We start from the raw sequence: 12,213 nt of genomic DNA, 5'->3' as shown, positions 1-12,213 counted from the left end.
CCTTATGCCAGTATATGAACCCTAATATGTTTGAAATCCCAGCCCCAGTCTGAAAACGAGGTGAGAGGATGTGTGTGGGAGACAGGGAGTGAACACAGAAAAGTCAGTGTTCCCCAGGGTCAGTCACTGCTGCTCTAACATTCTCGAGTCGTGCAGCAGTGGAAGGGGAGCGAGGCACAAAGAGAGAGCCCCTGCCAGCTCCGTGGTGTGCCCTGAGTTTGTGCACATAGTGGATGGGCTGATGGAGATGGGGGTTATTGTGAGGTGATGAAGTGGCAGACAGCTCATCCCCTTCCCTCCCCTCCCTCTCCATGCATGGTGATTGTGTACTGTTGAGCAACAGGGTCCAAATCTTTTGCTGAGCTGAGATGTTCCGTAAGTGCTGTCATATCCCCAAGGAACATGATGGTATTTTGGTGGCTGAGGGGGAGGTTTGAAGAGGTATTAAACCTCCCTTTCCTTATCATCTGATAGTGGAGGAGGGGAGTTCTGGGGAAGATGACCTGAGGGTGTAGGACTGCTACTGGGGGAAAGGATGCAGTAGAAAATGGCCCAGAGGTGCCACTCTTCTGAGACGCTTTCCTTCAATAGGGCTTGTTCTGTTCATTCTTTGTTCCTCTGGCCTAACCCTCTCTGCACATGCAGCCACAGAGCACTTGTGCCCTAAGGGAGGGAGGGAGGGCAAACCTCTGTTTGGGCATGGTGAAGGGATGGGCATCCAGCCCTCCCCATGACAGCTGGAGGTATCACCACATATCCATGGGAAAGGAGTGAAGCAAAGGTCCTCTTTAGCCAAGCAGGACTGAGGATGATCAGGCAAGACTTTGCACAGAGCAAAGGAGAAGACAAGAAACCTGGGTGTGCTGGCACAGTGGTGGGATGTCTGCCTACAAGCACCTGTGGTCTGGGAGCACGTGTTTCTATTTTTAGTATTGTCACTGTACTAGGCAGCCAGTCCTGGCTAATACCATTATCAGTGGTTTTCCACAACTCCTACACATGTCCTTGATCTTTTGCTTTCACAGCCACAATGCTTTTGTGCCCCAGCTGCAAGCAAAGGTATTTTTGCCACTAGACCTCTCTAACGACAGCCTGGTGTCTTTGGTCCTTGTTTTTCCCTCTCTATCTCAGCCTACTCTCAATACCTTCCTGAAATAAACCTAGGGAATCAATACTTACAGTGGGGCTGACAGTATCATTTCTATCACCTTCACTCATCCCTTCTCTCCACTGTCTGACTGCTTCATTTTCTTTGTTTCAAGGCTCTGTCAGCATTTTCTTTGTTCCAATGCTGTTCTGCTTCCTCAGCTAGCAGAGTACAAGTAAGAATTACCAAGTTTCACTTCTGGTCCCCCCTCCTTATGTATTCTGAGAAGAGTAAAACTGTCACATACTCAGCTTCAGTCCCCTGTTGTGCTTCATATGGCTTGCAATGTTGCAGAACAAACCAGGTAATCTCTCTTACCAAGGTTACTTTTGTTTGCCTTTTTTTTTTTTTTTTTTTTTTTTTCCCCTGGGCAGGGTAGCAGAAAGATGTCACTAAAATACTGAACTACAAAGGTATCTTTGTACGACTCAGAAGAAATATTGTTGAGAGTGCAAAGAGACCGAAAAAGAGGTTAAATTAACCAAATAAGCAATCTGGACTTACAAAGAATAGATTTTACTGGAAAACCTTGATTGCTTTTCTGACAGAATAAAAAAGGTAATGGATGAAGGGAATAAAAGACATGCAATTTATCTGGGTTTATATAAAGCACTTAGAAGGGCTGCTCATGAAATTTTCTTCTAAAGAATCGGTTAAAATGTGCTTAAATAAGATGTGGAGTGAGAATCAGCTGTGGCACTGGAAACAAAAAGAAACAATAAACAATAAGGCATTGGTGGAAAAAAATCTAATTAGAGGAACAGACAGACTCTGTCTTAGGAGCCCTTATGTGCGGTGCTCTGTAAGACAAAATAAAGCAATGTTTCTTGCATTCTGAGAAAAAGTCCCAGCAGCCCTAATTATTAGAAAGACTGGAAAAATAGGAGGAGTGGGATTCATGTGGAAAAATGGCAACTGGAAGGAACAGCTAAGAAACACAGAAACCAAAGCAGCTGTTCTGGCACAGCTGTGGGAGGGGTAAAAAAACAGAGGGGACAACAGAAAGGAGATTTGGGCCTCCTATTGCAAACAATAGATGCTCTTTACAGAGCAAGAAGGAAACAGTACTCAGATAACTCAGTGAAGCCCTGGTATTTATGTACCAAAAATGATGCAAGACACAAAGGGAATAAAAACAATTGCTGAAGTGCTTGGACTGAAAAGCATGCAAGTGTTTCAAATGCAGATGTTGGCAATGTCCAGCAGAGGAAGGGCAAAGACATTGACAGGTTCCTGATAGCTGCCATCCCCAGGAATAGAGAAAGGGAATTTAGTTACAAGATCTAGCAGTACAGCCATTCAGAAGAAACAAGGGGGGATGTCTTTATTAGGAAATGGCACCGTTTCAGCAGTGGCTCTGAGCAGTTGCTTTGTATGGGTGCTGACTGTGGCTTAGCATGGGAGCAGTTTAGCCAGCCTGATGGCTGAAAAAAAAATGCTAGCTGTAAAAGGTGGAAAATTTTCCTGAAATATGGAAGATTTCTGGGCAGTGTAACTTGCAGGATTCTGGAATTCTTCCTAACAGGAAATTATAAAAGCCAAAAACTTTAGGAGAGTTAAATAAACCTGAGTGAAAAAGTACCAGTGAATGTAAATGTACAAGATAATTTTGCGCTGATTCCAAGAGAAGATGTATAACCCTACATTAGAACTGGTAGGGAATGTTCAAGTCTCCATTACACTAGGACTTTTCATAAAGTGCCTGCAACTATTTGCACAGAAATTTAATCCTGGACCTGGGATAAAGGTTCTGACAGAGTGGGACAAAGTTTTCATGAGTGTTTTTGGACAGGGAAAGAGAGTTGCAAAAGAGTCTCCAAACCCCTTTCTGTCTAGGTCAGCTCAGCATAGTTTTCCCCATTTTAAACTCTTGAAGGTCTCTGATTCATTTCACAACCCTATAAACAATGAACACACTTTTTGGTTTTCCCTGTAGGAAGCTGTGAGGCATTTCCAATACCTTTGTAAGAGCAGAATGTCAGTAGGTATATGGAGCACTTCTAATGATGCTCTGTTTTATGTCCTTTGCACATGTGTTATATAAGTGGCAAAACAATAAAATCCTCACGCTCAAAAGCACTGAACATGAACACCACATACTTTGTGGTTCTGCAGCATCCATTTCCCATTCCTTCCCTTGTGTGACCTAAACAAAAAGATAATTTCTTACCCCTTTATCCACAGGAACCTTCACATCCATAGACAGGTAGCCTGTTTCCCCATTGATCATGGCAGTTCTTAGCTGCAGAGGTGAACAAGATGAGTATTAGTGGCTCCAGGTAGGACAGGAATTCATATACCCACTTGGCATTAATACACAGGAGCTGTCAGAAAAGAGTGACCACAGGTTTCCCACTGTACCCTCCAGAGCTTGCTTGTTTCTTTTAACAGAAAACCTGTTCTCGGTGGTCAGGATCCTTGTTCAGTCAGGTTGGTATGTGACACAGAATAAAAACTACTTGTGTCGGAAGCTTGCTAATATGTATTTTAGCAAAAAGAAAGGGTCTGGAAGCTCTGAAATGGTCAGTCCAAGTTTCAGAATTCAGTGGTTGGCAGTCAGAAAGTCATCAGCATGATGCTTTGATAGCCTGGAAGAGGAGGCACCTGAGAAACCCAGTAACTCCCCCAGACCAATTCCAAAGCTCTTTGACACTCTGAAAACTGATTTAGAAATTATAGGCTGTATTCAGCACTACTTCTGAGGTGCAGCAAAGCAGCTGTTTAACACAGCGAAGCAACACTGTATGGTAGCAGTGTAGGCAGTGACAAAACCACTTTATTCAATACAGGTTTTAAAGGCAAATTGTAATTTTCTCAGCAAGTCCCAGACTCTTGCAAGAAAAAGACAAGGTTTTTTTTTTCACAAGTGCAGAGGCTTTGACTTTAGGTCCAGCCTGCCAGAGCATATCAGCCTGTTGCTTCAGCCTGAACAGAAAAAAAAAGGTGGGAAGTAACTTATTCATTCACACAAATTGCTTCCTTACCTCCAGAGACAGGCCTCCATTCAGGTGCTGGCCAGTTTCAACTGTGTTTGCTTTACAAGGCCACAGTTTTGCTTATTATGGCTGTTTGATGTGGATTATTTACAGACCTAGAGTATAAAGCTTGTGTTTCCCAAAGCCCACTTCTTGGAAATCAAAACACTGACTGGTACTGTTGCTCCTTTTGACTAAGAGTGTTTGACCTTCTGCCAGAACCATGGCATATTCTGTTCTGGTCTGACAGCCTGCAGAATTTGCTATTGCTATGTGTTCTGAGTTTAGTGTAGATACTGTTTTTTCATCCATATCTTCTTGAATGTCAGGCATCTTTAATTGCCCTGTGAAATAAATCAGTGAATATTTGAGATCTCCTTGGATCTCCTCAGCTCATGCTGGTCTGCAGGCAAGCTACTTGTCCTGTGCCCATCTCTCAGGTGACAGTGGCTGTAGGTTCGTGACACAGTCCAGGTCTGCTGCTTCTTCCTCAAGAGCTTCTCCAGGTTTGAGAAATCAATTACAGTTCTGGTGTGTGTTAGCCCCCTAAATGCTCAGTCCTTTTTAGGCAGGATACTTCTGGTAACAGCTGACCTCCACAAAATGTGTAGCAGAGCTAGGATGGAGAGGTGCTCTGGTGTGTGCTGAAGCACTCATTTCCAGCTCCCTAGACAGCAAACTTCTGATGCAGGTCAATGAGTCTGTGCTGCCCCCATTATTGGCTGTGAGTGCTGCTGACTCTTTTCTCCTGCCTGCTTTTGTGGTTTCAAAACAACACAGATGATTTGTCTCACAATATCTCAGTTTTTTGTCACTCAGCTCCAATATCTTTGCAGACTACTACAGTGGCTCTGAAGAAGGCTGAAGAAAATCAATTTGGGTAACGATTCCTAGACTGCTGAGGAGGATCCCTTGAGCCTTCCCTTCTCCCGTCACACTGAGAATCATACCTGTGTTGCTTCACAAGCAAGCCCAAACTTCCTTGCTACCTACCTGAAGTACTGTTGTGCACCAGCTGGTATTTCCCTGACAGTGCCATCTTCCCTCCCTTGGATTTCTTTATAGCAGCTGGCTGTATTACACATGATTAGCACTTGGACACATTTTTCCAGTCTGAATTGCTGCTTATCAGTGTTGCTGAGAATATACTGCAACTGACGTTGAGTCTGTCATTGATCTAATACTGTAACTGCAAATCTGAGTGTTGAAATGTTGGCAGCTTTCTACTGCAGTGGGTGTATCTTGAGAGTTGCTCGTCTTGCTGAAGTCGAACTGCAGCTATCATTCACATCACTGAATGCCTCTGTACCCTCTGTGACTGCAACCTTTCTTTCCTCTGGAATTTGCAGTACAGGAAAACCAATTGGCTTTGATTTTCATGCCTCTTTTGACATTTTCTTTTTACTAGATAATTTTGCTCTGCCTATAGACAGAAACCTTACACTTTGCGTCATATTTGCATTCAGGTATCAGTATTATTTGATCAGAACTACTAAACAGGTTATTTGGAACCTGCTAAACAAACAAACATGACAGCAAAGAAGTCCTTTGGTTTCCTGGGTTTTTTTTTTTTGTTTTTTTTTTTTTTTTTATATCAAACTGAGTGAAGAGAAGCAGCTCTAAAATCAGTCCCAGTGAGACAGAAAACTATGATGGGAATAGAGCTCCTGTAAGACATCAGTGAACCCACACAAAGTCATTTGGCAACCTGTATCTTGGTGGTTCCACTGCATTTAAAGGTTCTTGTTTTTATCTCACTTAAAATGTTTCACACCCAGTCCCACTGTGTTTCCTTTCTCAATCTGCCATTTTTCCACTTCCCAAGTTCCCTTTGTACTGAGCCTGCTGTAGCTACTGTAGCTGCTGTAGCTACTCTGGATCCTCATGCTGGGCAGTTCTTTTGTCCTACCTGTTTAAGTGGATATCTATAGCATCAGATCCATTTATCTCAGCAGTCTCCCCTGTAATCCAGAGGCACGTGTCTCAGAGCTAATTCTGTCTTACTCCAAATTCCGTTCTTGTCTTAGGAACTTAAATACCTATTCTCTTCTAATTCTTCAGCATAAATAAAAACCAGCCGCAGAGGGACCTCTCCACCTTCTCATTTTATCTGGGTTCCTACTTGTGCAATACAGCAATGTGAAGCTGTTGAAGTGCATGCTGTTTCTTGATTATCACCTTTGAATAATTTTGCTTGAAAGATGATAGAAAAGGTATTTTTAAATATTTTCCCTCTGATCTGCTGTTGTTCTCAGTGCCTCCTCATCTGTGCAATAACGTGTTTTCTGGAAACTTTTTTCTCAAATGTCAGCCCCTTATCATCTTTGTCTATTATTAATAGTGACTGCAAGCATTAGTCTCCTTTTGAATCCACTATCTTCCTCTTTACAGATCTCATTACTTGAGTGGCTTCAACCATACCTCACGTTACACGGATGGGTAATATGATGGAACAGTGCCATACTTCTAAGCCATCTTGGCTTTGTATTAAGGCAGCATTTGGGTGATGTATACACAGACTGGCTCCCTGAAGCACCCTTCAAAGCGCATCCTTCCTCCTGCCAGTGCTTTCCCTACCAGTTCCATGGGAAGGAAAGCTCATATCGGGAAGGAAGACAAGCACTTTGTAGGGGTGCATCACCCTCATCCTCTTGTAGGCTACCAGCCTAGCTTAGTTAGAACCAGTCTGGCACAGAAAAAACCAGGAGTGCCAGCTGCTCCCCTGACCCCTTCCATATGGGCACTCAAAGTAATAGAAAGAAGGACCTCCAAAAGAAGCTTAGTTAATTTTCTGATACTTACTATTTCTTCTTGGTCTTCCCATTCCACTTCTGAGAGATCTACGCTGTTGTAGTTAGGCTTAGGCTTCAGTTTCTTTCCTTCTTTATACTGGCATTTATTAAAAAATAAACAAACACACAAAAATTATAATGACTAGGAAGATGGCTTCCTAAACTATTCCCTTCAGAATTGATATGCAATTTGAAAAATAGGGTTGCCTCTTTTCTTGTCTAACTAGGGAGGCAGTGTACAGATGCAAGTGCCTTCTTGGTCCCAAGATATGGTCCCCAGAACATGCCATATATTTCTTTATGCAAGACAGTTCAAGTGGGAGAGGTTCTTTCAGGAGCAAGGGATAAGCAGGAACACAGATAAACTTGCAGGTAAAGGCTACAACCTCCTTTGTGAGAATATTCTTCTAACTAGATCAGTACAACACACTTGCCTCCAGGAAATGAGGTTTGGTTTGGGGTTTTTTTGTGGTGGTTTTTTTTTTCCACAGATAAGATTGTAATTCCATTAACACTATAATACCAGCAGGTGCTCTTTTCTGAGGAGAATTAGGCTTTTGCTGCACTGAGAGAAAGGCACGCTTCTCACCTAGGGTTGACTGATGCAGGAGAGCTATTTCCCTTTAATGTTCTGGGTGAAAGGAAAGGTGTAGAACAGACTAAGACAGATCAGTTTCAGATGGGGAATAAACCAGTGCCCTTGTCTAGCTTTGTGTTGCCCCATCCTGGAAACATGATAGGTCCCTTGCTTTCACCTAGTGAATAAACTATCTGTACCTGTGGTCTGCCTCTGCAAAGCTGCCTTTCTGACAGATGGTGCAAAACCCTGTGGTGGCATTTTCTCTTGCCATTAACCACAATAATGCTTATAGCTGCATGCAGGTAGATTTGTCCCAACAGGCATGTGTATGAAATATAAAATCATTGTGTGCTGGCGTAACAAGGCCATCTGTGTGTTTGCAGAGAGATGTTTGGTCTGAAACCCAGGTGGTACTATGAGGGAGAAATGTCCTTATGTCCACTCCCTCAGTCCCAAGATCATCGTTGCAACTCAGTGGTTTCTAAGTTGTCTCTGATGTAACATGATACTAAGATTTATGATATTGGACCCTGCTATGGCCAGATTCCCAAAATGTCCAACACTACAGCTACTGGGTAGCTATTACCAGGGTGCTACTTGTACTAAGACTTCTTGTAGGGGATATGCCTGACCAAAGGGAATTTTTTCTTCAGATCATCAGTGGAACGTTGCGTGAACACAGGAACACATGCACCCATGCTACAGAAAGTCCATATAAATACATCTCTCAAATACACTTCCATGGAGAACAGACAGGTTCATGTGTGCATATATATATATATATATCTATATCTATATATATATCTATGCATATGGAACTGATTTCTCTTTATGCTTCTGGATGCCTATATATATATAAGAGCCTGGTAGCCTTCACAGCTCAACAAAATATGAGAAATAAGGAGTATCCCTGAATACCTGACAGCCACTGTTTGAAAGTAAGCAAAGGTTCATAAATTCACAACTATACATACCAAAGGACGGAGGTCTGGGTGTGAAAGAATGTAGCCGTTGTTGGTGTTCAGAAAGGCATATCCATGGACACCCAGCTGGAGAAAGAGGCATGAGAATAATTACTGTTTTAACTAGAAACACTGCTGTGTAACAGGTCCCACTGATACTGATATTCAGAAATATTTTCCTTTTAAAGATATTGACCAGCAGAAAATATGATCCTCACCATCCAAAACCATTCCTTTCTGGGTCTCTGCTCTGTCTGAGCTGGCTGACTATGCTTAGATGAACAAAAGGGTGGGCAGGTAGTTGATTTGTGTCCACATTCAGAAAAAAGATGCCCTCCTAGAGAACAATTGTCCTCATGGAAATTGCCACCCAGAGGCAGAATAAGCTCTCCACAAGTGACACAGCAGTGCTGCACATAAAGTGGGCAATGCTGTAAGCAGTACAGAGCCAGTGGTGACAAGGTCTGTATGTCCATCACTACGTACGCACAGCAGGGAATAAACAAGTGAGTATGAACTTCACAGATGGCTTCCCTGGAAATCCTATTGGTCTTCAGAGGAGCTCTGCATTATGTTTCTGTGTTGGCAAGACCAAACCTAGTGTAGGACAATTTACAAGTCTATAGTCTTAAGATGCTTTTTAAGGAATAGTGTAATCTACCAAGAGCAGACACTGGCTGACCTGATCTGCAAGAGATTTCTGAGAGAGCAGTTACTCAGATCAAGCCCATTTATAATATAAATTTCAACAAAAATCTGAGTTGCTAAAAAAACACTGACAGACTGTGTTTGCCAAAACAAGAGACATCTCAAGGAAAACATGAGTGGCTAAGATTTTTATCTTCAAAAAAATGCTGCAAGTTTATATTCCTGTAGAGACAATCCTGGAGGAATAACAATAGGGAAAGAGGGAGTTAAATAAATTACAATCCATCTTTGCTTTTGGGAGGGAATGAATTCTGCATTTCACACATTCCAGATCAAAACTTTGAACTCTCTCAGTGTGAAATAGTTTTATTCAAAGAGCACACTGAGCTCAGCTCAACGTGGCAGGAATGAATCTAAAACATTGGATCAGGACTACAGCAAACTTCCCTGTTGGCATATTAAAGCTGAAGTTTCCCATCTCACTAAGTGCAACCAAAAATATATGAACTCTCAAGGGCTGTAACTCTGGAGCTGGTCCTTTGTAGCCCATAAGCCAGGGGATTCAAGCTGAGGATCCTAGGTTTCCAAACTGCTCTGGGATTGAAAGAGCTTCTGGGAAGTTGTGTCCTGCCTCTGATGTAAAGAAAGACTTCAAATAATTTTCCCTCCTTCCCTGGCACTGCTTAGTGGAAAGACCAGTGTCCCTCCTTGGCCTGGAAGAAAGATTATTGTGACATATGGCCTTCGAGTGATAGAGGAGGGAGGCAGACTAAAAGGTATTTAGTTTTAGGGAGAAAATAATTATGTATAAACATTGAAGTTCCTAGATAAGTTTTCCCTCAGATCCAGACCATCTAGCCTGTGCATGCTGAGTTCCCTGCTTGCTTGAAGGATCATTTCCTACAGCTGCATGTGAATGGTCTGCCCTGCATCCTCATTTGGAAGCACCACACAAATTCATAGCTTCTGACAGTGCTTTCAGTCCTGTGAGTCTTCAGCAATCAGATCTTGGACAACTGCCTAGCTGGCAGTGGTTGTCTATTAATTAAGAGACACTAAAAACTGTAAATGATGGCTCAAGTTGCCTGAATTCGTGGTGATCCTCAGGTGTGCTTACTGTCTCCTGGTGTGCAGACTGACTGAACAAAAGGTCACTGAATTGAATTTACAGCAGAAAATAATCAGTGCATCTCTGAGGTGTTTTCTTATGGTATGGATGAATATATATAAGTTTTTTTAGAAATACTAAATACATAGCTAATGGAAAGTTTTTGTACTAACAGTTCTGGAGAGAAAATAATCTTATCTAGGTACAGCAGAATTGAGTGAGAGCCAGCTTCCTGTACACTGTGCTGCCAAGAAATCTTCCTGCTGACCTGGAGAAAGGAACATCTAGGCATGACAGAAAAGTTGGCTTTTCATAGCCCATTCAGTCCTCAAGTTTTCTGCTACAATTGTTGGCAGCAAAACTAGTTTAATTTTTTGTCAGCTGGCATGGAAGCTTTTGTCCACTGGGAACTGGATATAAAACACATTGCTCTGATACAGGCTGCCAGATCCATATAATCTCAGGGGGATCTGGGTTGGTCACAATCAAAATTCAAAGGTTCCATGACCTGTTGCCAGTCTACTGGATTATCAGTCCTTGTATTTCTGAAGCAGCCTAAGACCTTCTATTAGTGACTGATTTCTCGTGCTATATTGAAACCACACATGACCACATCTGACATTTCTTACTTTATGCTCAGAGTGCTTCTTACAGGCAGAGGAATTATTTTTCAGTCATGCCCATGGAAGAATGAGTGGCTTTGCTGTCCAAAATAACAAATGGCCTAATTTTAGTCTTACCTTATACCGTGGAGCAAGTTTTAACAGCTCCCTCAGTGGTACATCAGAGCCCACCACACCCAGGAGAATGCCATGAGATCGCTTAAAAACAAAGGACAATCAGTTTTCAGAAGAAAAATCTGTGTAGCTTTCTACCTGAATACATACTGTTGCCTCCTCTCTCACATATCCTCTTCTCTAGTCTTGTGTGAATATGTTCATTCAGACCCAACAAACATACCTCAGAAAGTCTAAAGGGGTTGCTCCAATGCTGATGGAGAGGAGTATTTCTTCCCAGTATGAGCCAATATTTTTTACTATGATTTAGAAGTAATGCAAAAATCACTGAAAGCAAATTTGAGGGAAAAAAACCCCACCTTCATTCATTTCATGTAAATAACAGTAAGACAATAATGCAAACCAACACGGATGGGCTGATAACTTAAGCCAACCAAACCAAACACCAAATACAAAACTGTTAACCTAGGAAAAAGGAATGCAGGAAATCCCCATGAAATGGGGAACTTGTTGTTTAGAAAATGTCTGGGGAGCATGATGGGAAAGTGACACACAGGCTCCCACTGAAGTGCTGTGGTAATTCATGTTAAATCCAGACCCAGGTGGAGAAGGCAGACAATTCTTTATGGGACCTAGATGAAGAGCTTATGTCTTGTACAGCATAGGTGAGGTACCATCTCCCATTTAAAAAGGGTGCTGAGGAACTAAAATGGCTAAAGGGTTTCAAAGCCCAGAGGAAATGTCCTTATCAACGACACCAAAACTGTTCAATTTTTTTTTTCTGTTATCAAAACATAGTCAGGTGTGATTTTATTGCAGTATAAAAGATGCTACCCAGCAGAAGATACCAAAGAATTGAGGCTTTTTAGTCTAGCAGACAAGACCATTATGACAGGAAGGTGAGGCCAGATAAATTTAAAGTGGAATTTAGACACTGTTTTTCAACACAGAGTGAGAAACCACAACAGAGAGCTCAGAACTGAATGCCTTTCTTCAATGACACTTTTGCCAAACAGATATTATTGAAGTCATAAAGAACCATATGAAATATTAAGAGCTGCAATAAAATGCATACATTAGGCAAGGTAAAGATCTCTTCAAGCTTGAAATTTTATGGTTCTGGGAATTAGGCTCAGTTTGAAAGCGGAAGGGATAAAACATGGAGAAGTGTCATATTTAAGGGATATTTTTTTAAAAAAAACATTCAGAGGAAGTGACAGACTGTAATTTTGACTGGTGAATTATCAGCTTCACACCCTGCCAG

At 42.0% G+C, this 12,213-nt stretch overlaps 1 protein-coding gene across 6 annotated transcripts in view; it reads right to left on the bottom strand.

Annotated features, from left to right (window-relative positions):
* CACNA2D4 (calcium voltage-gated channel auxiliary subunit alpha2delta 4) overlaps nucleotides 1–12,213 on the bottom strand; it is a 131,173-nt gene that overhangs the window by 80,891 nt on the left and 38,069 nt on the right. For all 6 annotated transcript variants that reach the window (XM_071767974.1, XM_071767991.1, XM_071767984.1 and 3 more), the window contains 4 exons: nucleotides 10,953–11,033; nucleotides 8,469–8,543; nucleotides 6,925–7,011; nucleotides 3,318–3,389 (listed from right to left, as the gene is read on the bottom strand). In XM_071767974.1, coding sequence (XP_071624075.1) covers nucleotides 3,318–3,389; nucleotides 6,925–7,011; nucleotides 8,469–8,543; nucleotides 10,953–11,033 — 315 coding nt within the window. The remainder of the gene's footprint in view (nucleotides 1–3,317; nucleotides 3,390–6,924; nucleotides 7,012–8,468; nucleotides 8,544–10,952; nucleotides 11,034–12,213) is intronic.

This window comes from Heliangelus exortis, chromosome 1, assembly GCF_036169615.1.
Source record: "Heliangelus exortis chromosome 1, bHelExo1.hap1, whole genome shotgun sequence".
In the NCBI taxonomy this organism is placed as follows: Eukaryota; Metazoa; Chordata; class Aves; order Apodiformes; family Trochilidae; genus Heliangelus; species Heliangelus exortis.
The sequence above is the reverse complement of the archived record's forward strand: the minus strand, read 5'-3'. Positions and strand labels throughout refer to the sequence as shown.